Source organism: Dysidea avara, chromosome 10 (genome assembly GCF_963678975.1).
Source record: "Dysidea avara chromosome 10, odDysAvar1.4, whole genome shotgun sequence".
In the NCBI taxonomy this organism is placed as follows: domain Eukaryota; kingdom Metazoa; phylum Porifera; class Demospongiae; order Dictyoceratida; family Dysideidae; genus Dysidea; species Dysidea avara.
In genome coordinates this window covers 18,120,485-18,147,388 of record NC_089281.1, presented here as the reverse complement: position 1 = coordinate 18,147,388, position 26,904 = coordinate 18,120,485, and the positions used below count along the sequence as shown (strand labels likewise).

At 38.4% G+C, this 26,904-nt stretch overlaps 1 protein-coding gene across 2 annotated transcripts; it reads left to right on the top strand.

The window, feature by feature from the left end:
• Positions 1–9: 9 nt before the first annotated feature.
• On the top strand, positions 10–26,712 carry LOC136268238 (uncharacterized). Of its 2 annotated transcripts, none has more exons than XM_066063517.1 (20): positions 10–129; positions 305–390; positions 14,574–14,702; positions 14,755–14,855; positions 14,907–15,002; positions 15,052–15,168; positions 15,223–15,345; positions 15,394–15,510; positions 18,487–18,609; positions 18,660–18,782; positions 18,836–19,210; positions 19,259–20,646; positions 20,692–20,827; positions 20,878–24,405; positions 24,478–24,627; positions 24,757–24,915; positions 25,321–25,479; positions 25,540–25,562; positions 26,066–26,144; positions 26,201–26,712. In XM_066063517.1, exons 2-20 carry the CDS (start codon positions 329–331, stop codon positions 26,629–26,631), a joined length of 7,419 nt encoding a protein of 2,472 aa, XP_065919589.1. In that variant the 5' UTR covers positions 10–129; positions 305–328; the 3' UTR covers positions 26,632–26,712. The 2 variants fall into 2 exon arrangements, with proteins under 2 accessions (XP_065919589.1, XP_065919590.1); XM_066063518.1 differs by having other exon boundaries at positions 74–214.
• Positions 26,713–26,904: the final 192 nt, after the last annotated feature.

Genomic DNA, 26,904 nt, shown 5'->3' with positions numbered 1-26,904 from the left:
CGACTAAGCACGAGACTAGCATTTCTGCATGGTCCTGACCGGTTGTAGGTGGAGCTGTCTTTATTTAATAAGCCCATGTTAGGACACGACAGAACTGAAACAGCGACATAGCGGAACTAATAATAGAAGGTAAGAATTCACTGCTGATAAACCTTAGCTCTCACCGGTTCTACTATTGAGCTGCCTGCTTCAAGCATAGATATACTAACTCCAGGTTAGTATATCTGTGCTTCAAGTGGTGTGTTTAAAGGGTGCCAGCCTAGCGATTATGGCGTTAATTAGACTACATTTTGTTTCTCTGTAGGATCATCAAAATCCGGTGTACGATATGCAGTGGAGGATGTTGCAATTGTTCGCAGCTCTACTGCTACTGCTAGCAGCCCAAGAAGGGTAAGTGGTGGGGATCAGGGTGATCATGAGAAAATCGTATCCTGTATCTAGTAGTAAGCTGAGACCCGTACACATATTGATCTGTATATAACAAGGGGGTGTCACTCAGGCTCTTGCTGTAGGTCAATCTGCGACCGCGGTCAAACTCTAAGTCAACGGTCAAGGCCACTAAATAGCTCTTACAGTGGGTCAAGGGTCAAGACGATACGGAAGGTTCGAAACCCGCAATCGAAACTATACGTAGCTATTATCAAGTTTACGGGATTATACGTAACTCACAAGAAGTAAGGATCTCTAAGAAGATGTTTTAAAGCTCCAACAGGCATTTCGCCGTAATTATAATGATCTTTCTCTCCCAGCCGCTGGTAGCACGCACTAAGAAAATATTATACTAGGTTACAAGCGCAGGTGCGTATAGGAAAATAGAGAAATAAGTGCAGGTCAAAAGTTCGACAAGAAACGCTCAAGTCACAGGACAAAGACGATAAACGCTGCAAGTCAAGGGTCAAGGTGAAATTTTCCCCGGTCAAGACTTTGACCGCGGTCGCAGATCTACCTACAGCGTGAGCTGACGTGACACCCCCTTGTATAAGCTGATGATCAGCTAATACTTCAAGTACTCAGTGCAGTTAAAAAACGAGCAAAATCTACAACACTATGGACCTTATCCGCAATGACGTCACAGCCATAAAATGGCGGCGATAGTTAAATTGTGGGACTTTTGTAAAATTTGTTTGGTTATTCATTCAGTTACCTTATAACCATACCTGCAGGTTAGAGTTCGATATGTTCTATCTTGGCTGAGATATCATCGTTGAAAAATTTTCTTCCAATAGTCGCCCATACAAATTTTACGAAAGTCCCACAACTATCACGGCCATTTTTACGTGTCTGACGTCATTACGGATAAGGTCCATACAGTTGGCTCTCATTTAAATTATACATAGGTTACCATTGACATTCCAGTGTTTGAATGTACCAGAGCATGTATTGCCAGAATGCCCACATGTTTTAATCCTGGATTAATTTCAATATGCAAAAACAAAGAATTTTGTCCTGAATAGAACATTTCATATTGAATTTATTTGGTTAATAATCAATACAGTAATATTGAAAGGGACACACCCCAAAAAATATGTGAAATGGTGTAGAAACAGTGATTTTCGTGTATTTTTGAAGCGCCTGCAACATTACGTAGTGGTACCCACAAAAAAAAACGGTCTGCTAATTACTCACAAAACTCTAGGGAATACACTTTATTTTCATGGCTGTAGCTTCAGTGGATACGTGGGCCCAGCACAGTTTCTGAACCTGGTTTGTCATTTTGCCCAATGCATAATGTATTGTGGGATTCACCCGTTACCAATACTATGGGAATTCGCCTTAAACTAATTAGTCTAAACACAAAGCGGTCCGGAACATTGTGTACGTGAATAATACTTCAAAAACTCGAGGGAATTGTACGAAGAGTTATTGCCATTCAGTTTAAAGGCAAAAGTTAAGGAGAGCCACCTCGAGATTAGTGTCGCATGAGTAACTTAGTTTAGAATGGCTTTGTTCTAGTTTCTGTAGGCCTATATAAACAGGAACCATGTTTCCTAAGCCAACTTTTAATGGGCTTCTCGTACGTTTTTGACCTTACCATGTCGGTAGATATTCAGAATTCTGCTAAAATCAGTAAATTTTATTAGGTACGCAATCCCAATGGCTAGTTTCAATATGTAAATATCATTATTTAGTGTAAAGCATCAACTATCGGCACATAAGTTACCAAACAGTTGTTTAAAACTTTATATGGCTGGAGATGTTTGGAACGCCTCTACAAAATACTCTAATTTCAAGTGCATGTATTAATGTGACACTAGCTACAAAGTGCGTAGCACTCCAACTTTTTCCTGTTTCCCTTCCTGGCCAAACAAACTTTGCAATGTGGGCAGCAAATTCTATTATGCTAACTACTACACATGTTTTACACATGTCTATTACACAATTACAAGGTCATGTTAACTACTACTACTACTTCAGCTGCAACTGTAGCATCTAACGTATTTCTGATAAACTGTGGCCATTCAGTTCAACACGAGGATCGCTTGACACAGGAGAAATAATCCTTGACTGCATTCTTGTCATTAACGTGTTAATATAGTCCAACTAAGAGCAGTTTTTCTGCAGAATTCACAAATAGCCATGCGTTCCCTCAAAGAATCTAAAACAATCACGTGATACGTAGAATACGTCAGTTTACGAAATAATGGAATTTTCTTGGCTTGACAAAAAAAAAAGAAAAAACCATGCAGGCGGGAAACAGGAAATCCACACATACCACCTTATTATCAGCACTCCACCTTTGCAACAACACGCCTGTTTACTACCCTTACAAGCCTCAAAACAATTCCCACATGTTGTACTAACCACAACCATTAATCACCGAAAAAATCATAGCAAAATATGTTTAACAGTGAATATTTAAACAACGTAACATGCGTATATAAATGTACAAGGTCACTCTCATTCAACATAATAATGAAGTCTATAATTACACATTAACATGTACAGTAATATGGAGTCTACTATATATAGCAAGGACAAATAAGTTCCCTTCCAATCTCGTCCATAACCAACTACCTCAGAATAGCAGTCTCTGTGTACACATCCTCCACAAACACATCACACTTAGAGAAAGCAGTCTCTTCTATTGCATAAATCCAAAAACAGTACGCAACACTGATCATCATGATAAGAAAAAATCCACAATATCATCACTTACAATGTTGTGTCCTGTATACCTGAAAGAGCAGAACAACACAATAACTCAACATAAGAAACTGATCCAATTCACTGTCGTCACCTTTAGTACACTGGATCATTGCTTGCATTGTATAGCATGTAATGCCGACAGTGCACTGGACAGTCACTTTATACTTTTCTACTTGGTGATCGTCTTTGCTTGTCGTGAACATTTGCTTTTATCATATAATACTTAATTACTTAATTATGGTTCAAAAGTACTGTATTGAAAACTTTAATCCTTTATATTTCAAAAAATGCTGCTTGAAATTCTTCGAATTTTTTTTGTAAATGATTGGGTTATGGTCAATGTTTGATAAAATTTTTGTGGTGGGACCACAATGGGCTCAAGAGATATAATGAATTATGTTGTGGTATGCAGTGGAATTTGGTAGACTATTATTGCTGTATGGGAGTGTAAACCTTCATAACCACTCGCAACAAGGCCATGCCAAGTTTGTCTTACAGAGTGAAGGTGTCTAGGTACAGTGCTGCCTGTATTAGTGACCACCTATGTGCTTCTGTTAATTTATACATCTCTAGTTGGATATTAATGTATAGTACCAAAGCATCAATCTTTTCTAGCAAATCCAAAAAATGGTTCATATTAGATAGATGGACTTTAAATGAGATCACCCTGCATTTATATACACATGAATGTTGTACCATCTCATCAGAAATACTTTTATTAAGTCAAATCCCACCATAGGCACTTACATACATAGCCCCAATCCACACTATTTGATTTACGTACATGGCTGCATATAGGTACAACAGACCTCCTCAAAAGGGATACCCGGTCACACTGATAGCCAGGATATGTGTTCATGATCTCACTTTATCATTGTACGTACATTTGGACCCAAAACAAGTCTGTGGTTTCTCACTTTATCAATGGTCCAGGGAATAGAAGAGTTACACTATATACAGTAGATGCATTACTTGTACCAATAGTTTTTGCTATATTATGAACACTTGCTTGTACCTCAATGTGTGATTTATAGTACTGTGTGAATTATAGTACTGTAATTACTAAATGGCTTTTCAAAGTATTTTGCATTCACACTTTGAAGATCAGTACAGGTAAATGTTAAATGCACGTGAAACCGTAGTGAACATGTTTACCTCCTGCATGAGTATGTGCATGAATTTATGACTTGATCTTCAAAGTGGTCATAATTAATTCACACATTGAGGTGCAGGTAATGCATGTATATGGTAAAATCCTTCCATTCAATAAAGTGCTCATATTACAAAACCACAGAAGTACCTTGGTCCAAATGTACATGCACCACTAGAGTGGAGTATAAACAGACGTTCTGGTTATCAAGGTGTCCAGGTATCCCTTTTGAGGAGTTTTGTTGTGTGTACCCATGCAGCCACATACGCAGCTTAAATTGGGCTAAGTCCACTACAGTTGGATTCAACTTAATTATGAAGGTATTACTGAAGAGATGGTACTGTACGCATTCACATGAGGACACATATTATGGTCAGATCTGTAATTTAAAGTCAACCTGTCTAATATGGACCATTTTTGGATTTGCTAGAAAAGGTTGATGCTTTAGTACTATACATTAATATCCAACTAGAGATGTATAAATTAACAGAAGCACATAGGTGGTCACTAATACATGCAGCACTATACCTAGACACCTTCACTCTGTAAGACAAACTTGGCATGGCCTTGTTGCGAGTGGTCATGGAGGTTTACACTCCCATACAGCAATAATAGGCTACCAAATTCCACTGCATACCACAACATAATTCATTGGGAGTGTATAAACAGTGGAATGGACTACTGGAATGGTGGAATACTGGAATGGTGGAATGGAATTTTTTAAAGTTCAATATCATTTTTTACATCCAAATAAGGCCACTTCAACTAAATCTTTTGTTTCTCGGGCCCGACCGACCCTGTATTTTTCAGCATAAAATAATTATGTTAATCACGTGATCACCTTGCAAAGAGTGATAACGCCACGAAGGAGTTGCAAATTTATCTTTAAACTCTCAAAAAGTAAAAATCTCAACATATAGCTGCCTACTCACAAGTGATACAGCAACCATAATGTAGCTTAGCCACCATTTGACTCGCAATATCACTCTTCAGCTAGCAAAATAGCCTATTTTTATTTTTATTTTACCGACCTACCGACTTTTATTTGGCTGAATTTCGCCCGAGAAACAAAAGATTTAGTTGAAGTGGCCTAAGTACAACTCCTCCCCTTATGTAAGCAAATAAATAGGATTCCTCTTGAAGTCAGCTCTTTTAGCATACTTTTCCTCACCATAACACTTGTATGACTTATAACTCAATACTTTATTACTTGTCTGAAACTAACTGTGGTTCAGTTCAGTGTGCAACGTGGCACTGCCACAATGAAGTTTGGCTTAAATTTTATTTTCTGACATAATTGTGGGAAAGGCTCAATGTAAATGCTTACAAGATAGTCGCATTTCACTTTTCCCAAAGATTTTGCTTAGGTTCCTAGGTTAATGGTAAACACCTCGTACAGGCTCTGCCTTCTGTGTTCACCCTCCAGTGCCTAACTGATAAAGTTGATAATAAATAAATGAATACTTCATTATACAGTGAATGCACTTTTACAATGCATTCATGTAATCAGCTAGCTAGCTAACTTTTTATCATTTGGGAACAAGGGTTGAGTCAGGAGTCTTCCTGGTATTCCCAATAAACTGCTATTGTGCATGTTCATAACTGACTTTACACTACATTACATTAGTAAACTTTGTATATGGTGAGGTGAATTATGCTAAAAGAGCTGACTTCAAGGGAAATCCTATTTATTTGCTTACATAAGGGGAGGAGTTGTACTTATTTGGATGTAAAAAATGATATTGAACTTTAAAAAATTCCATTCCACTGTTTATACACTCCCTAATTCATTATATCTCTTGAGCCCATTGTGGTCCCACCACAAAAATTTTATCAAACATAGACCATGACCCAATCATTATTTACAAAAAAATTCGGAGAATTTCAAGCTGCATTTTTTGAAATATAAAGGATTAAAGTTTTCAATACAGTACTTTTGAACCATAATTAAGTAGATATCCCATAATTTAGGGATCACTGGAAAGCTCAATCAACAATCTTTCATCACTGAAAATTGTGTTTAAAAATATTTACACAGTGCAAAGTTACAGTCAATTTTGTAACTAGAGATGGACCAATTTTTCATGAAATATTCAAAATATTTGTGGTCATAAATCAGAATCTGTGGGGTGTATGAAGCTAACAATTTACATGAGTGATAAGCACCACAGGTACTACTAACACACCAAGTTTCGTCAAAATTCGCAAGGTGACCCCAAATTCCTGGTTGATTTGACATGGAATGACCCCTATGACAACAAGACACAAATGACACAACAGTTAGCAAAACACGTCATTCGTACTCACAAACAATCTGGAAGCTGCACAGTAGAATCCCCACAATCTCGGGATAGGCCAACAACAATGCTATACTATGTTCACCAGACCCTTTTCTTTCCCCGCCCCCACACAAATAGAAAAGGGTCTGGCTACGCGAGACTACCATTACGCTTTGTTGCTGGCTATGTTCAACCCGTTACACAGCACTACGAATCAAGAACTGTTTGAAAAGCACCTCTGCAATCATAATAGCCACTATGAAAATCGATTTCTGTGACGAAGGGAAGCCATCATGTGCTACTGCCAAATCGACACTTTTTGCTGTCAGCGAAGATGAATGGGACACAAAGGACACTGGTAAGTCCATGAAGAATGCATTGTACACACTGCGGTATGCCAAAATGCACCTCTCAGACCGAAGCGACGTTGAACAATGAAAAAATCAAGCAAAATCAAGCCCGTAGCCTTAGCCGTTATCAAGTTACGCTTGTCTGAAACACGAGTAAACGTTTGTTGAGATAATATGTTCAAGAGTCTTACAGCATAACTAGTCAGTGATATTGGCCTATAGTTATTAGGTGGTGATCTATCACCTTTTTTATGTTCTGGAACTACATGGGCAGTTTTCCAGTCAGAGGGTAACTTGGACTGGATTAGGGAGGCTTTGAAAACTTGAGTTAAAGATGGAGCAATTTGATTGGCAGTTTCTTTTAGTATGTATGCAGGGATATCATCCGAACTAGTAGCTTTAAAAGGCTTGCAACCTGAGAGAAGACTGGCAACAACAGCAAGTTGGCTGCATCCTAGAGACTTTATCTTCACTAATTACTGGGAAATGTGAGGTATCTTCAACAGTGAAAACGGAGGAAAAATATTGATTTAAAATATTCATTTGTCTTGGTCATCAGTGTATACTTCATCATTTGTGACATAATAATCCAACCCCAGTTTGGTCTTTCTTCTGATTCTTAATTCAAGTACACTAAAAAATTTGAACTTTTTAACTAGAGTAGGGACCATAGCACATTGATAAAAAGTACTGAAACAAGCTGGAGTAGTGCATGATATTAAATCACAAGAAGTGTTATATCCCTGCTGTGCTCAAGATATCATAATGGAAATGCACAATGGAAATGCACAGCATACTCTAGTTGAAAATTCCAATTTTTTTAGTGTACTTGTTTGTTAACTTTTTTTGTAAATAATTATTATGACTGGTGAACCCACGCATACCTCATCACCGCGTGCCCCAGCTATATCAATTATTGTCTTCTGAAAAGTAAAATATCCATTACATCTTGTTGTCAACAATGTTTAACCCATTACACAGCATTTTGAATCAAGAACTGTTTGAAAAGCACCTCTGCAATCCACGCATACCAAAAGAATGGTGCCACGCATCTCAGTTATTATCATCTGAAAAGTGAAGTAGACTACAGGCAAAAACCAGAAAAAGTTGCTACGGCTTCAAGTTTCACGATAGTTTACAAGAAAAGTGAGGGCAAAAGTATTGAGAGTTCTATTGCAAAAACCTTCCCTAAGCGGAATAATTTGCCATGCTGCAATTAAGTATGTTATATACTTTTACCTAGTAACTTACTTTATACCAGCGCTACGCTATCTTTCAGTACGATTCCTTCGTATTAGCATTAAAAAAGTTTCCTAGGCGTAGAATGCATACGTATTTTGCCCTCAAAAAATGGTGGATGTATTCTTTTGATGATGTGATAAAGTGCCACGCCTTAGCACGCACATGGTCTATACCTGAAAATCATTAGCACCTCCAGTCAATCTAGCTTTATTTTATAACCGTTGTTTTTTATTATTTGAGAGTCGCTTAATCCTAGATCATTCTCACCGAAATCTTTACTGGGATCCAGTTATAAAAAAAACAAAAAAAAACAAAAAAAAAACATGGAAATCTCATATTGAGAGTATACCACTAATGTGTCGTGTCCCATCCCCAGGTCATAGGGAATAACACAGAGTGTCAAGTTCCCATGTATTGGAGTAAAGTAGCTTGTCAAATCCTTGCTATGCCTCCAGGGGATTTGATTAGTATTAGTATTATTATCAATTTTGTCAAAATGACAGGGTCGTACAGAAGGACAAGCCTGCAAACATACTCCCCACAATTAAACATACATACAGTAACATTAAATGCACACGAATACAACAACTAAGACGAGACAGATAGCTAATAACAGAGCAATACTCAACAGGACAAAAAAGAGAAAGTTATTTGAATAGAAAGGGCAGCACGGAATAGATTTGACTTCTTAATCTGTAGGATGGAATGCGGTATGGTGTTCCAAAGGAAAGAGCTGTTTACAAAAAAAAGAGAATTAATATGAATTAATAGTAGATACAATTGGCCGGATTGATAGAGGATGAGATCTAGTTGTGGTTTCGGGTAACTGAAAGATCAACCTATTAATAGATTTTGCTACAGCAAACTGTAGTTATCAATTGCCTCATGAGTGAGGCAAGATGTAATGGTCAATTTCCCTGTTGATATATGGGGATCCATAAGGTGGGGGGGAGGGTGGGGGGTAGGGCACAACATTTAATAGGTGCATAAAGTCTATCACTTAATATACATCAGACTGAGAGAGAAAACCATCATTATTTTGAGACACAAACATTTACATTAAACATTAAGGAATCCTCGGTCACATGCGACCACCAGACGGGGTTGGTTAAAAACACCTGGGTGGGCATGGCAAGGGAGTACAAAACATAAAGTAAGTATACATGCATGTACATTTAACTAACTAAAGAGTCAGTCTGGGGAGGCAGGAAACCACTCACGATCCTTCATTTTGATACTAGACCCAGTTGCAATATTTTAAACACAAAGCCATGGCAAAATCGCTTTGAAAATTGCTGAAATGTTGGTGTGTTAAAGTATTAGAATACATTGCGATTAATACTCACCTGATAGTCGCGGCTACTCGAGTTCATTTGACCATTTTCAATCTCACGTTGCACCTCCAGGCCCTGAGCGAACAACTGCGATAGTGATACTACGGAATCGTCATTAGAAGCCATCAAATTAGGATGCGCGCTTAATGACGATGTATTTCTATAGTCTCGTACCCAGCCGGGCATGAGACTAGCATTTCTATGGTTTCTTTGCATGGTCGTGATCGGTTGTAGGTGGAGCTGTGTTTATTTAATAAGCCCATGTTAGGACACGACGGAACTGAAACAGCGACAAACCGGCACTAATAATAGAAGGTAAGCTATGCCGAATTTCAGTATTTTAGTCTACTACTGAGCTGCCTACGTACAGTAGCTGGCTTCAAGTAGTGTGTTTAAGGGTACCAGCCTCGACCAGCCTAGCGATTTTAGCATTAATTGGACTACATTTTGTTTCTCTGTAGGACCATCAGAATCCGGTGTGCGATGCAGTGGAGAATGTTGCAATTGTTCGCGGCTCTACTGCTACTGCTAGCAGCCCGAGAAGGGTACGTGGTGGGGATCACTCAGGGTGATCATAAGAAAATGGCAGGTTATGTAGTGCCGACAGTCACGTGCATTAAAAAAAAAAAAAAAACTTGGACAAAAAACATGAGAACGAAAAAGAAGAAGGTTGACTGAGTTGGGACTCGAACCCTGATTTATGGTGGGGCCATACCATAGTCCATGCCAGTAACCACTGTACCATCAGTGCTGCAGCTACGTACTTCCCTTAGTTTCTACTTTATAAACGTCCAACTGAAGTGACTTCTATATATGTGACCCAAACTGGTCTTCTTGCCCATCTGAAAGTATCGAGAAATGCCGGTTTTAAATATTCAGGGTGTTGTAGCTTGTCAATGGTGGTAGCTACGCATATTAAATTTTCACACGTTTTACAACTTATTACATTCCAGATCATCCACTGAAGAAGTAGTCAACAGCTAAGTTTCCCGCCATTTTAGATAGTATTTTAACCAAAGTTGGCTGTATCAAGCGAGCTCCAAAAGGGGTAGGAGGCAGGGGGGCTGGAAGGCGGGAAAGATGCTGTTTAAAAATTGAAGAGGAACGTTTTGGGATGAATTAGGCCAAGTTATGGGCCATTCAGGTCTTACAACTGGCTAAAATAAAAGGAAATTCACAGCAGATGTATTTATTCAGCATCACGGAGCTGTACAGCCACATACAACCATTGCCAGGCTGACCAGAGTTCCATTAAGGCCCCACACTGTACATACGGATCCCCACTGGGCTTGGGAAAAGCAGCCAGCAAAACCAGACCACTCTGATTTTGATTGTGAATTAGATAGTTTATTCATGTAGCTTTGTGTTCTGGGTGAAAAATCGAATCTGCTGACATGGGTGATAAGACCGGTTTTCCCAGACTGGGTCACATATATAAGAAGAGTGAAGAAGAAACCAAAGCTGAACCCAACCTTAACCCTAACGATAAAACTACTTTTCACATCCCGAATGCTCGGGGAAACCTACTAGACGCGTCTCCTAAAGTTGAATGCTCGGGGCAACCTACTAGACGCGTGCCCTAAAGTCAAATGCTCGGGGCATACTGGACGTGTACCAACCCTAGCTCGCCTAGATACAACTGGTGTGTTTGATAGTCCAGTAAATGATTGACTTGTGCCAGTAAAATAGCCATTCACATTCATAACCGGTGCCGGTACTATATCCACTTCCTAAGAAAATCGTATCCTGTATATGAAAGTAAGCTGAGACCCATAGCTACACATATTGATCTGCAAGCTGATGATCGGCTAATACTATAAGCAAGAGTTCATAATATAAGTACTCAAAGTAGCAAAATCTACAACACTTACAGTTGGCTTTCATTGAATTTATAGCTTATCACTGACACTCCAGTATTTGAATGGACCAGAGCATGTATTGTGACAATGCCCAGCATCCATTTCAGCCCACACATTTTGAGCCTGGCTTAGTTTCAGTATGTGAATGTTGACCTGAATGGAACATTTAAATACCATTGTTAGGCATTCCAGCCCAATTTTTATATTTTGGAAAAATGGGCTTTTTATATGTATGTTCAATAGATAGAGTATTGATTGCTGATCTCAGAAATATATAATTTAATATTACTTTGTTGGGTTGGAATTAGCTACTACTTTGGCATGCACAGTACTTAAAATTTGAAAAAAAAGGTACATTTTTCTACAGGGCTTCCCATCATATAGTATGATAGTACAGTAGGGGCCACAAAGAAGTAGGCGTGGCCCATGAAATAACATCACCCAAAAACCAACCTCAATTTCCCTGATGACGATGAGGCAGTATTGGTTAGGTAAAAACTAAGCCCAAACAAGCTTTCAGATCAACCTGAAATGCTTTCAACAAGTTGCTACTGAATTTTAATTTTTTTTAATTAACGGAATTTTCTACTGACTGGCTGAGTAACTCTGACTGATGCCTTCAGACAAGCGTAACTCAATAACGGCTAAAGCTACGGGTTTGCTGTTTGATGCCGCTTTGGCCTGACAGGTGCCTTTTGGCATATCACAGTACGTGCAATGCATTCTTCATGGACTTACCAGTGTCCTCCTTCGTGTCCCATTCATCTTTGCTGACAACGAAAAGTGTCAATTTGGTGGTAGCACGTGATGGCTTCCCTTCGTAACAGAAATCGTCCGTATTTTTCATAGTGGCTATTTCGATTGCAAAGGTGCTTTTCACAAACAGTTCTTGATTCGTAGTGCTGTATAATGGGTAGAACATAACCAACAACGAAACGTAAGCGATACTTCACTTTTCAGACAATAACTGGGGCACGGCACCATTTCAGATGCGGTATGCGTGGGTTCACCAGTTATAAAAATTATTTACAAAAAAAGTTAACAAGTCCACAAAAAATTTTGGAATTTTTAACTAGAGTAGAGACCATAGCACATTGATAAAAAGTTCTGAAACAAGCTGAAGTAGTGCTCGATATTAAATCACAGTAAAACAATAAGAAGTGTTATATCCCTACTGTGCTCAAGATACCATAATGGAAATGCACAGTAGGGATATAACAGTTCTTATTGTTTTACTGTGATTTAATATCGTGCACTACTCCAGCTTGTTTCAGTACTTTTTATTGATATGCTATGGTCAGTTGAAAACTCAAAAAAAAAATGTGTACTTGTACATTTTAAAGGGGAAAATGGCACAGTTGAATTAGGAAGCCATCTAGCAACCTGGACTGTCTTAAAACTGCAGTTGCTTCTAGCTGCAAGTTTGTATATATAATGAGAGTAACTTGTGGTCTTATCGGATCTCAGTAATCTTTGTATATGCTTTGTGGTGAGTAAATATGTTTCACCTATTGTACACTTCTCAATACAATGGTGTATACCCATAGGCAAGTGGCTATCTCAAGTAAGTAAAAACATCAAGTTAATACTTATAGAGGTAAACAACTAAAGTGGAGGTGTCACAATGATGCAACAATACCTAAGGTGGAGTTGTGGTTTCTACTTTTGAGCTGATGACACAGCTATCAGAAAATTGCTATGGAGCTGAAAATCGCAAACCCAAGCAAAGTAACTATGCCATTTAAAGTAAGCACCAGTTACTTTTCTACTTGGTGATTGTCTTCAGCACGTGATAAAGAGGGCTGGGGCCCAGGATTGGCACTGTGAACAATTCGTGTGTGTGATTCCATCTTTCAGCATCTATCTAGGAACCTCATTTTACTGTTTATCTACTCTCCATATCTTTCACCCTGTCTTAACAGTATCAGTAACAGGTCTATCCACTGCTTTCGCTTCTTGGGAGTACTAATTGATGTTGTAAAACTTGAGTGTGATTGTGGTCTTCCTTCCCCTCCTTGTCTAGTCACGTTTTTATTTTGTGACATATCTGAACAACGTTCACCTGTTGGTCTACTTTTGCATAGATCTGATATCGGTATACACAAAAATGTTCAATGTATGGTACGCACCAAGAGTAAATTCCTGGGACTAAATATTTAAATGCCAAGCTCATTTCAATCACACATCCTTATATAAGGAGTAGAGATTCAGATTTTGTACAGATAAATACGATACTATGTGTCAGTGGGATATTATATTCAACAACTAACAGGATGAAAAGTATAAGCTTTTACGTTGCATTTTAAAGTACTGATTAAGATGGATGCCATATTTGAAAATGTTATCTCTACCATGGTAAGCATATACATCAAAACAATATGGTAGTACTGTTTAGTAGGGTTCCCCCTAAAATGACAGGCTCTGCCTAAAATGCTGCTGCTGAAAACCATCATAGAAATATCATACACAATGAAAACTACCTTTATGGAATAGTATTCAAAATTAATATCAATTACAGTGTCAAATACAAGAAAACACCCATGTCATGGAAGATAAAAGGAATGGTGAAGTGCAAAAGGCAGACCCTGGAAAAAGAACATGCCACCCGTGAGTTTTGAATGGTGGCCACATGCTGCTTCTAGCCATGTGACAGTGGTCAGACAGGCAGACCAAAATTCGAGTTGTGGAGACATGTTTTTTTATTTGATATCTGGCTGCCTGTGGGTATCTTCTTCATGCAAGGAAACCATACCAAGGCATTTCCTTAGGGGAGCATAGTTAGACTTAAACATTATGCAGCTATACAAATTTTTGAGAATTCATGTGGTGCAAAATAGCGATGCACGCGTAATAAAATTGCAGGATTAGGGATTAATGTTTATGAATGTGCTAAGCTAATTCTGCTCATACCTTTACATATGCCAGCATACTTGCGGGCAATCCATTATTCCATTATATAATTGGTGGCAGATTTTAAATCTGGCATTTGTCTGGGCACAACTATAATAAAACGAGCTTGTTTATTCACAAAACTACACACTACAATAGTTACTGTATGTAGTTGTTTGACAATGTTTGTATGTGGTAATAAGAAAATTAATGATACCATACTGTGTGAATTTAAGTGGAAATATTTGGAATATATCCCCCTAAAATAATATGGATATATTAGTTTGGTGTTGGAATTTATATTGCTTATCATTATGTTACAGTGCTTCACAACAATGCTCACAGTCCTATGTGGACTATGAGTCCTATTCCACCATGACGATACAGTACTATACTACACAATATACAGCTGCCTGTGGTTGGTGGCCATGGGAAAGGTGTGAAAGAACAAGGTAAATGCAAGACTACTCAATATCCACTGATCAACTATTATAAATTCTTTAGAACACTTGCCAGATCTGTTCCAGTGACACGAATTCGAAGTGTAATGCGTACTCGTACAGTGTGTTGTTCTGGCTATAGTGGTACCTATCCTGATTGTCAGCGTAAGTAGTCATACCAATTAAGTACTCGTGACATTATTTGATATGTAACAGCAATTTGTTCTCCACCTTGTGTTAATGGTGGGACATGTGATGCTCCTAATACCTGTAACTGTCCAGCAGGCTGGACTGGTCAAGACTGTTCATCTGGTGAGTGTACACTAGTATATTGATGGAGTGTCATGTAACAGTCCCACAGACATTGATGAGTGTACCAGTAGTAATCCCCCATGTGGACAGACATGCACTAATACTCGTGGCAGCTTCCAGTGTAGCTGTAGAAATGGGTATGTGTTGAATGGCAATGCTTGTGATGGTTAGTCAGCAGATTAGCATGCAAGATGTGTTGTTAAGTATTATACTAATGTAGACATTGATGAGTGTAGTCGCAGACCACCACCTTGTACTGAGACCTGCAACAACACTATCGGCTCTTATTTTTGTGGTTGCTTTCGACCTACAGACACTGTAACAGCAGATGGAAATTGCACTGGTAATATTATTGCTATGTTAACACCAAAGTCACATGCTGTAACGTTAGACATTGATGAGTGTGCTGTTGAAGGAAGATGTCAACATATATGTAACAACAGGGTTGGTGGATTCTTTTGTACTTGTCGTGATGGCTATCAACTTGTGAATGGAACTAACTGTACAGGTATGTGATGTATTGGCTTTGTATTTTCCTAGAGCGAAGTAAACGGTTTTTGTATATTAATCAAACAGTAACATAGACAAGTTGTAGTCAAAAGCACTCTCATACGCACAACTAGGTGTGGCTCCAACTGGATGACAATTAGTATTTTTATATTCTATTAATGCTTCCACAATGTATGATCATCGAAAAGTAATACGAAAATTGCTTTGTACTTTCAAGGTGTGTGTTATCCAAACACTGAACCCTAATTTTGGTAGAAGTATTCATTAACTTTGTAGGGTTTCTTAATTGACTGCTAGAGTACATATTATGTCAACCAAAATACCACAACTTCAATAGGCTCCTGTACATTTTAGCCCTTTGTTAAAATTCTGTGGTTATGTAACCATATATATATATATATACAGTGTTGGGCAAGTTACTTTTAAAAAGTAACTAGTTACATATTACTTGCAACTGAACTATTTAGTTACAGTTACATATTACCCATAAAATAAAGTAACTGTAATAATATTACATATTATATTACTTTGTGTCCACAGCCTTAAGCTGTCACGTGTGAAACTACCACCTTATCACGTGACATGATTGCGTTGTTGGACAATGTGCAAATCTTGGTTATAAGTAAGAAGCTGGTGAATAAGCTTCATTCAGTAGGCTTCATTATTTCGTTGTGGCTAGGCATTACTCAGTGGATTACTAACGAGATTAGGAACTTCGCTACTTGTAGTAGTAATATTACATATATATTAGATTCGTTACAGTAACTATATTACTTAGGTAACGCGTTACATTTGTAAGTAAATAACTTGAGTTATATTACCTGTTTTTATGGTGTATTTCGTTATATTACTTAGCTACCACAAAAGTAATAATATTACGTAACGCGTTACATAAGTAACGCGTTACTCCCAACACTGTATATATATACTGTTTGTATATCCTAATAAACAGTATACTAGTAAATAGACCAAAGCCTGCTCTACATGCTGGTGGTGGTCTGGGATTAATCTCTCAAGGCAATCTTGAGTAGTGAAACGATAACACTGACATGGTTTTGCGGTCAAAAAGCGCTACTGATATACATGATTGGTGCAAAGAGATAGGTTTAACAATACAATAAATGGGTAAAGACTCTTCCTAGTAATGAAAATTAACACTTTAGTAGTGAACTTACTCTAATTATGGTTTTTAACAATATGTGACCGGATCTGCGAAAACCCAACATAATGGTGCATGCAAGCCTAAATTTTCAGTAGAGACTATTGATTGCAATGCATAAAAGCAGAACGTAATAGTGAAAACAACAAAGCACAGCGCATCCAGGAAAGTGTCTGGTTGTAAGAGGTATTATGCTTCTGTGACAAAGTAATCTCACTCCTGGCACTGAAAGGCTTCAGGTTGAGAGCTATGCATTTTCACACACAAACTTATCAGCTGAAAACTGTGCCGGCCCCACAAAATGGCTTGTCAGGCCCAATACAAAACTACTGGTAGCTGAGTGCTGGTACATCAATGGTGTGACAATGGCATAATGATGTGTAACACAATACTGTACAACATACAGGAGATGTAGTTTATACCGTAGAACTGTATGCAGCAATGTATTATTGGCACTGAACACTGGAAATGGAAATATTTTAGTTAGCAAGCCAGGTAAAGGATGAACAGAAGTATACAAAATAATACCAAGAGTATATAATGTGGAGGGAGAATATCGAACTACGCTATATGCTGTAAAAAATGAGCCCGTAAAGTCCTATGGCATCGTTCAAACGACTCGGTGATTTGTGTTGATTGGCAACTAATTATAAGTGCAGTAGGCATACTTTGTACATGTGACTATTGAGTGAAAGAACGGTGTACTCGAGAAAAGTATGGCACATTACGCAGTGGAACTCACCGTACAAAGAGAAAGACAGAAGCAGCTAACCTGGTAAACAAAGATTGAGGTTTTATCATGGTCGAGCAAGGTTGATATTTCATCATGGTCGCCATCCCATGCCTTGCCTCGACAGTTCTACTAGTTAAAGTGACGCGTCTAGATGGAATTTCAGCCATTGCAATTCCATACAGACCACTCGTTAAAACATTTAAGGTGTTAAATAACAGTGGTCAGGTTTACGAGAAGAAGCGAAGGTATGCGAGTTACTTTACGGGCTCATTTTTCACAGCCTATAGCGCAGTTCGACACTCTCCCTCCCCATCATATACTCTTGATAATACAAATACACAACAAACGATCATACTATATACTTATTAACTTGGCCACCAGTACAGGATACTGGTGGACCTTCAACACACTGTAAATAGTGCAACCTATATAATAACCACGTAATGCTACATACTGTTGTAATTTCTGTGTGTTGAAAAACATTTAAATAAATAAATGTTAACATACTTTTTATCTTGTTCATCATGCAGGGTGTGTCCACTGGCACCTGGCATGGTGACTTGGAACACTGTGCCACCTGAAAATAATCTACTCCTTTGTGCAATCTGAAATTAAAGCATGGGTGTGGTATGGGCGTTATATAGAATTACACGTACATTTAAGTCATCAGCACAAACAAGCACAACGATTATACGGTTGTGCTTTCGTTCACAGGCGAATCAATCCCCAGTTAGTTTATGTCGCTAGGCCTCGTATAGTTTTCTCAAACATTAATTATTAATTATTTATTTATTTATGACGTGATTTTAACCACATTTCGTATTATTCTTAGCACTTGGTTGTATAATAACACTTTACAGTGACCAACACTGAAGGTCTGACAGCAACATGTGCTGCAGCCTTAGGAGTACCTAACCTAATTTCAAGGTTTCAACCCTGATTCATTCCCTTTGGCGTTACACTGCCAGAGCATAATTTTCTAATTATTAAAGTGCTAGTATAAACATAAGACTGATATTGTAGACCTATTCATGTTTACATCATCCAATGATATTTCATGGTTCTTGTGTACTTGTACTTAGATATTGATGAGTGTGCACCTGACCCTAATCCATGTGAGCAGAACTGCACTAACAGTGTGGGAAGTTTTGAGTGTTCCTGTATCAATGGATATGAACTAGATGGAAACCAGCGATCTTGTAATGGTGAGTACCTGTCATAATACAGTACCGTACAGGTGTTATTTTGGCGACAGATGTGAATGAGTGCAGCATAATCAATGGTCGCTGTGATCACAATTGTATCAACAGTATTGGAAGCTTTCGGTGTTCCTGTCAACCAGGTTATGACTTGGATGATGATGGCTTTATATGTATTGGTAGGTAGTGCCACTATGTAGATGTGTAATAATACTCTGTTATTCTTCTCCAGCTCAACCATGTCTGCCTCAACTGGCAGCACCTCAGGATGGTGTCATTATTTGTGATGGAGACCAAGTTACGATGACTACATGTAACTTTTCTTGTGATCCAGGTTACTCACTGGTTGGTTCAACAGAAAGGATGTGTCAACCTAATAACTCCTGGAGTGGAGTCGACACGTCATGTAACATCATGTTGTGTGATGAGCTTGAGTCTTCTGCTAATGGATTTGTAATGCTACCATGTCCAAGGGAATATCAGTCAGTGTGTACTGTGGGATGTAATGATGGCTACTACATTGATGGCCCTGATTCTTACGCTCAAATATGTGATGTTGGTGGTAGTAGTGGAACAGTAGAATGGACCAATGCTCCAATATGTAGAGGTAAGCAATTGTATCTTGCTTACCATTGTAATTTTTTTTACGTATCAGAAAGGACCCCATGTTGCCCTAATCCTTGTCTCCATGGTGGTGAATGTACCTTAGTGGAAGTTGATGGCTTCTCCTGTGACTGTTCCTTTACCAACTACAACGGAATCACTTGCCAACTAGGGATTATCACTTTACCTTCCTATCCTGTACTGACCATGGGGGCCCAAACTAGTGTAACTATTTCTGCAGTGCCTGATAATGAGCTGATCATATCCTTAACAAGTTCTGATCCTAGTGTTGTCATGATTTCAACACCTAATGTCACTCTCACCAACTCGGAATCTTCTGTCATATTCGATGTAGAAGCTATTGGCACAGCAATAAGTGGACAATATTACATATCCTATTCACTATCTGGAGCCAGTGCTGGTGACTATGCAACTCCTTCAAGATCAGTGGTGTTTGTAAGACCTAACCAGATTGAGAATGGAACAAACTATTTTGAAGAAAGAGATTTTAAAAATGGTCAACTAGGTGATGCAGGTTGTTTTATGGCACCACAATCACTTCAGTGTCCACATGATGGACAACAAGTTACCTTATTATCAACTTCGCAGTGGAGAAGCACTGCTAATGTTGTAATGTCTCAAGGAGTTCTCCATTTAGTTGATGGTAGACTAACTTTACCACTGGCTATTGCAGGAGCTAGCATTACTTTAGAACAGAACAGACTGTTGGTACAAAGGCTTACTTCTCAAGTGCCTTCTGAAAGTACTAGTGATTGTTCATCTTTTATTCCCTCCGAGTCAGACCTCAGTGATTTCTTGAACTACAGAGCATTGGCTAATAGCTTTTTTAGCAGCACATCAACATTGTTGCCAACATGGATACAACTATCAGCAACAACCAATGGACAAATTGACACCCTAGGAGATGATGCTTACATTGCACAAATTTTGACCCGGGAACAACTAATTAACAATGATGTCTGCCAGAATATTCTCACAGATGAAAACACATTACATTTCGTGGTTAGGTACGATAGTAATTTCACTGTGAACGTGTCTAGGTCACAAGTCACCCATACTCCATCAGTTAACAATTTAGTATGCTTCACATTAGAGCTATGTAGTCAAGGGATACCATCATTTCACATTGTATTACCCACTGATATTACAGTATTGGATCAACTACAGTTGTTTACTGACCTAGCTACTGCAGGCTGGAGGATGAGTCTCGAAGCAGTGACCTTCTCCACCATAGGAAATCTAGTACCAGCCAATATGATGGAAACATTTTGGAATGGTTTCTTGTATCAACCGGTTTTGTTTTCAGGGGCTCATATTGGATTAAGGGGAACTTTCACTAGAGAATTTGGTAGCACCGCTACAAGTGTGACTGCTTATTTAAATGGTGATTTATACTGGAGAGTGGAGGATCTTAGTGAGGTAAGCTTAAAACAATAATTATTACGTGTAAAATGTATTCTGCAGGTACTAAATGATGCTTTAAATCAAAGATGGATTGGAGTGGCTAGTGGAAGTGTTGTCATTTCTGTTACTATGCCATTCAATGGTTCAGCAATAAATCTTAATTTTACTGCTCCACTAGCCCATCTGAGTATTGGAGGTATGTGTTGTGATTGTTATTTAATAGTATTTAGTATTTCACACAAATAGGGTCAGACCGCTCAGTGTGCTCAGGGTCTACAGACCCAGCTGGCTTCTTTGTCACAACAACTCAAATTGCTTTTACAAATGTTAACTTTCTTGAAATTTTTCCAGTTTCAATGATGCTTGACAGTTGCCAGTTGAATCCATATGTTCATATGCTTGGCAATAACTTGACTGCAGTTGGATTTCAGTCTAGTTGCAGTGACTTCAAACTGGGTAGTTTGAGATTCTCCAGCCTTGTCCATCACTTCTTAATGGTAGCAGGTTTAGACAATGGGTGCAGCTATGATCGATTTCCAATTGTTAGTAATCCAAGTGTACTAGTTGAGTCATTTATCAACAATGGAGCTACAACTTATCGGTTAAACAATTTCTTATTATTGTTACCTTCAGACAGTGGTAGAGTTTTGCGTGCATCACTTTCACAAGATATTGAGACATTTTCTGCAGTAACAGAACTTGTACAAGTAAGCCTCTTGGGAGATTTGTTAATGACATACCTTAATATTAACAGCACGTCACTTTCATTTGATGGGGACATTTCCCTATATGGCATGTATCCTTCAACTATTGAAGCAGTAGCCAGCATTGATCAACCATTTGACTCAATGAGTCTCAATGTAATGGGAATTGTGGGTAATGAACTTGTGAATGTCTTTCAAAACAGTGTCAGTAGCTACTTACAATTATTAAATGAGTCTGCCAGTAATCGTATTGATGTGTTTGACACAGGGCTGATGCGAGTGGAACAACAGTTGAATGCCAGCATTGCAGATGTCAACTATCAAAATGAGAGATTGACCGAAGCTAAAGTGGCATATGAACAAGCTGTACGGCAAATGGTAGCTGCAAATCAAACATACGTTGAGGCTTTAAGTAATGTTCAAAATGTCAGTGCAGAGGCGCAGGCAATGCTTGAAAGTGTGTGTGAGATGCATCAATGTGACAGTGTGTGTGCTAGTGGGTTGCAGTGTAGTAACTGTCAGTTTCCCATCAAAATAAACTCCCATGGTTTTCAGGAAAGTTCTTGTTTTATTCAAGTTACAGAAAGGGTCCCACCTCTAGAAACATCTGGCTACTGTTGGTCTGAAATCACTTCTGTGCAAAAACTTGTATTTTGTAATTGTAGTGGGTTTGGTTGTAGTATCAGCTCAGAATTTTTGTCATTTCAAGAGTTAGTTCAAGAGGAATGTTTTCTCCCCTTGTTTACATATGAGAGTAGAGATGTTAGTTATTCATGTATAGTGACAGTTGAAGGTAGTTCATATGTTTACAATGTAACTCAAACTTGTTGTACACCATCTGCTTGTGCCGTGATGTCTCCAAGTGTGGAATGTGTCCAGTCTAATGTTGCGTGTCGGCTGGTGAGAAAACAACTATTAGCTTCAGCAAGTGGTCAGATTAGACAAAGCTTAGAAGCCCTAGATGATGCCAGTAAGGAGTTGTTAATGTCAGAAAGTATCATAGAAGAGAAACGAATTTTACTTGATTTGCAGATGATGGTTTATGAGCAGTCTGTTGCCACTTTAGCAGCTGTGAATGCATCTCGGGTTTCCTTATGTGCTAGTCAAGAGTTACTGCAGAATCAAGTGACAGCTGGGATACTGTCATTATTCCAGCAAGTAGAACATAATGGAAGCACAGAAAACATCATTGTCATAAGTGGCATCACCTTCTCTGCAACTACATCATCACCAGAATCTATAACTGTATTACCACTGACTATTGAATACAGTACTGCTATTCGGAGCAGCAGCAGCACCTTTAATACCTCATTTGACTTTAGCAGCATTGACACTTCCTTAACTCAGGCAACACAAGAATTAGTAGCAGCAGCTGATAGGACATTTACACGAAGGAGAAGAGCCTTAATGGTGGATCCTAATTTAGCATTCTTTCAACAGCAGTGTAACTCTTGGCAAAACTTAAGGGACTACGTGATTACTATTTATAATTCACTGGAAGATGCAGTTAATGCTAGTGGTAGCATATACACTGTTGGTACTTCTAGTGATGGTAGCACCATGATAACTGGAATCAACGGTACAGCTTTAGAAATTCTGAATATTTCTGTAAATCTTGAGGATTTGTCAAATCAAGTTTTAGTAGAAGATGACTACATGACTCTGGTTAATCTTAGCTCATCAGTGAATAATTCTATCAATTCCCTGTTACAGTCCATCAAGACAGCTACATTCCTAAACTGGCAATCAGGACAAGAAATAATTCACAATTCATCCATTGATCTGGCCGGGCTAAACTGCTATGGATTAATTGATTGCTTCACAAGTGTAGCTGATGTAATTCAGTTACTCGTTACAGATTTACCCCCACAATTTAGAACTACACCACTCCAAACATTTAAAGAGCACACCTCCACATTTGTAATGCTGGGCTCTGCAGTTAACATTACTATTAACTCAGCTCTTGATCTAGCCACTCCATTGTACAATTTGTTGAGTAGTGACAGCAGTGTGGCAACATACTGGTGTGCCAGCTCTCCCAATATCACTCAGCATCCACAATCAGCTGTTTTTACTACCATCAACTCTGTTGTCACTCTCCAATGTGATGCAGTGTCTGAAGTACCAGTTTTGTATTACTGGAGTAAAGATGGAGCAGTCATAAATGGGGCAAACTCCAACATGTTGACTATACAGGTAGGTAGCATGAATGATGAGGGCACCTATGTGTGTCATGCTGCAAATCATATCGGCATCACAGAGTCTGCAGCTTCTACCATAGACATTAAAATGACCCCTACTCTAATAGAACACCCAGAAGACAAGGAGGTATATGTTGGTAATGATAATGGTACTAGGATAAGCTGTAATGCAACTGGTGATCCCACTCCAGGATATCAGTGGTACTTTAGGCCTGACAGTACTTCACAATATGTTTTGTTAGTGAACAAAACGTCAAGTGTCTTGTCAATAGAAATTCCTGATATTCGGCATGCTGGTAGTTATTTTTGTAGAGCTTCTAATACTAAAGGAAATGCAATGTCTAATCCAGCTACAATAACTGTTTATGATGTCACTATTCCTTTAAATTATATCAATGTCACATTAGAGATTGAGGCAGTTGAGTGTAACGATTCCAGTACTGTTAATGATTCTGTCGTGTGTGACAGTAATGAATTCCCACCAGTCAATGTATCATCACTGTTGTTAGACATTGAGAATGCATTTAATGAATCTTTCAATGGCCCTTACACTATTGTACCAGTCATCGTTGACTACTCTGATATGATCGATGGTGTTATACAATTATCATTACAAATTGTGAGTGCAAACTTGACAAGTGATGAAGCAGTACTGCATCCCATCAGAGAATTAGCAGAGAACACAATAGCAGTGAGAAATCAAATTCTTAACACAACTGAATTATTAAGAGACCTTGTAACCAGTGGAAGATTACAATTCTTTGATGGTGTATTAACTTTAGAGCCAGCCACTAGTTCACTAGTAGTATCAGACATCATGGAATTATGTCCAGTAGGGCAATATCTACACGGCAGCAACCTTATTTGTAGTAAGTTGATAAATAATTCCAGGACACATATATACTGCATTATAATGTTCGGCTTCTCCTTTCATAAATTAGTCAATTGTCCTCCTGGGTCACAAGGAGTCAACGGATCAACTTGTGTACCATGCTCAGTTGATACTTTCCAGGATCAACAAGGTCAACCAACTTGTGATGCCTGCCCAGCAAACCAGGGGACCATGATGGGTAGCTCTCTTCAGTGTATTGGTAAGAGTGTATGAACTAAACAGTATAAAACTGTTAATAGAATTTCCTTCAATTCACCAATCTTTAGTCCCGCCAAGCTTTCATCATTTAAAGTGTGTGTATACTTATCCTATGATATTTCTCATGTAGATATTTGTCTTCCTGGTTCATACTCTACTACTGGCTTGTCACCATGTACACTGTGTCCTGCCGACACCTACCAGTCACTACCGAGGAGCTCACAATGTGTCAACTGTCCCCCTAATTCTGGAGCTCTAAATGGGAGCACTTCCAACTCAAGTTGTGTAGGTAAGCAACTGTGATACTGGTGCCTTACAACTGTTTACTTCTTTAAGAGCACAATAGTGTGTCGTACAGCAAACTATGATATGATCCTAAGAATTATTTTGATCTATAGGAATTATTGTGGCTCAGATTATATTACACATAACATAGCAATCTTTTACTGAAGCTTTTGAGAGCAAACTTATCATCTTAACTTATTCTTGGTTTCACTAGAGATGCCACCAAGTACTACCTCTAAACAACAAAAGTTTATAGTGTGACTATAGTTTGGTGAATCAGCATGTGAAGATTAACAAATTTACCAGACAATATATATTGACAATAAATAGTTAATGATAAAATAAAGTTTAGCAGATTTCCTATTTGCCTCCCCCCCCCCGGTTTTATCCTATGATATTTCTCATGTAGATGTTTGTTCTCGTGGTTCATACTCTACTACTGGCTTGTCACCATGTACACTGTGTCCTGCTGACACCTACCAGTCACTACCGAGGAGCTTACAGTGTGTCAACTGTCCCCCAGATACTAGTGCTCCAAATGGAAGCATTTCCAATTCAAGTTGTATGGGTAAGCAACTGTGATACTGGTGACAATTGTAGCTTACAACTGTGTCTTACTTTCTTTTAGAAATGGCGACCACCGTAACACCGGTACGGCCATATTATGTATTTTGAGTTGGTAGTGCACAATTTTGGCAATGGTAAAAAAGTACAGGATGGTTATATTCAGGCATCCAAATAGTATAAGTGCAACTATACCACTCTAATGTGACTCTACAGATATTGCTTATATGCTATTTTAATGCAAAAAAGCAATATTGAAATTGACATCCAAAATAGTGTTGGGACTTGTAAACAGTAGTGTAGAGAAGTTGTTATTTTAAACAGCAACAGCTGATAAAATATCACATGTAAGAAATACATTCATTTCATAGGAACTAGGCAGTACATTGAGCAAACTAATTTTATATTTGATGTGGTCTGGCAACTATACAAAAACTGTTTCCCTGGAAGAAGCACACCCATAACTGGTCCACAGTTCATGTAGTAAAGCTATTTTTTTCACCATAGGCTACCATACATCATGACATGTCAATTTATCATAATACCTTTTTATTAATACATTTTTGGTATATATGTATATGACGTTGTAGGGACCGGACAGTAGTGCGGGTGCTGTACCAATAGCAGTTGGAGTCAGTGTAGGAATAATTACTATTGCTATTATTATTGGTAAGTGGTCATTGCTCAATTGTAAGTTATAGTTTGTAATGGAATAATTCTTATAGTCATTGTAATTGCATTGTTGGTGTGGTATCGTAAACGGTCTGGAAGATTTAATGTTGAAAAGAATACAAAAGCATCTTTTGAAATTGACAATGATTTATATGGTTTTATGGGTAAACCATCTGAGTCCAATTTGGTCACTGCCGACAACCACACAGATGAGAATGTGTATGAACATTACAGCATGGAGAAACAAGGTCAGCCCCAGGAAGAAATTAAGCAACAAACAGATGCTGAGAATGAAATGAATCCAATGTACGAAGACTCTACTTTAAAAGCAGCCAATCCATTGTATAAGACCTCGACCACCAGCAGCGACGTATTTGCAAATTACGAAACATCAGAGAACAGTGAGCTAACTTATGATAACATCACGTACCAGTCCAAGAATGTGCAAGTAGCAGATTCTGAGTATTCGTATTGCAAGCATTAATAATGTAAATGTGATATATGTATTTATTGTATGGCACTGTGCCTTTATAGTGTGAAATTTTAAGAAAATTTTGCGATTACATGTCATGCTCCTGGCTGTTCTATTAGAGTCATCTTTACAAGCAGTGATTGTTATATTAGAGTACTTTGTTCACTGACAGCAGCAAAGCTAAAGCTCTCTAGAGGTGTATTACAATCCTCATTGTAAGTATTTTCCTGGGAAAAATTTTAAAGCATTAGTTTTAAACATAGCTTGCTATACACCAACTTTGTT

Coding starts and splice junctions, on each gene's coding strand:
- LOC136268238 (XM_066063517.1), top strand. CDS start 329: ATGCAGTGGAGGATGTTGCAATTGTTCGCAGCTCTACTGCTACTGCTA. Junction 391..14,573: donor CTGCTAGCAGCCCAAGAAGG/GTAAGTGGTGGG, acceptor ATTATGTTACAG/TGCTTCACAACAATGCTCAC. Junction 25,563..26,065: donor TGGCGACCACCGTAACACCG/GTACGGCCATAT, acceptor ATGACGTTGTAG/GGACCGGACAGTAGTGCGGG.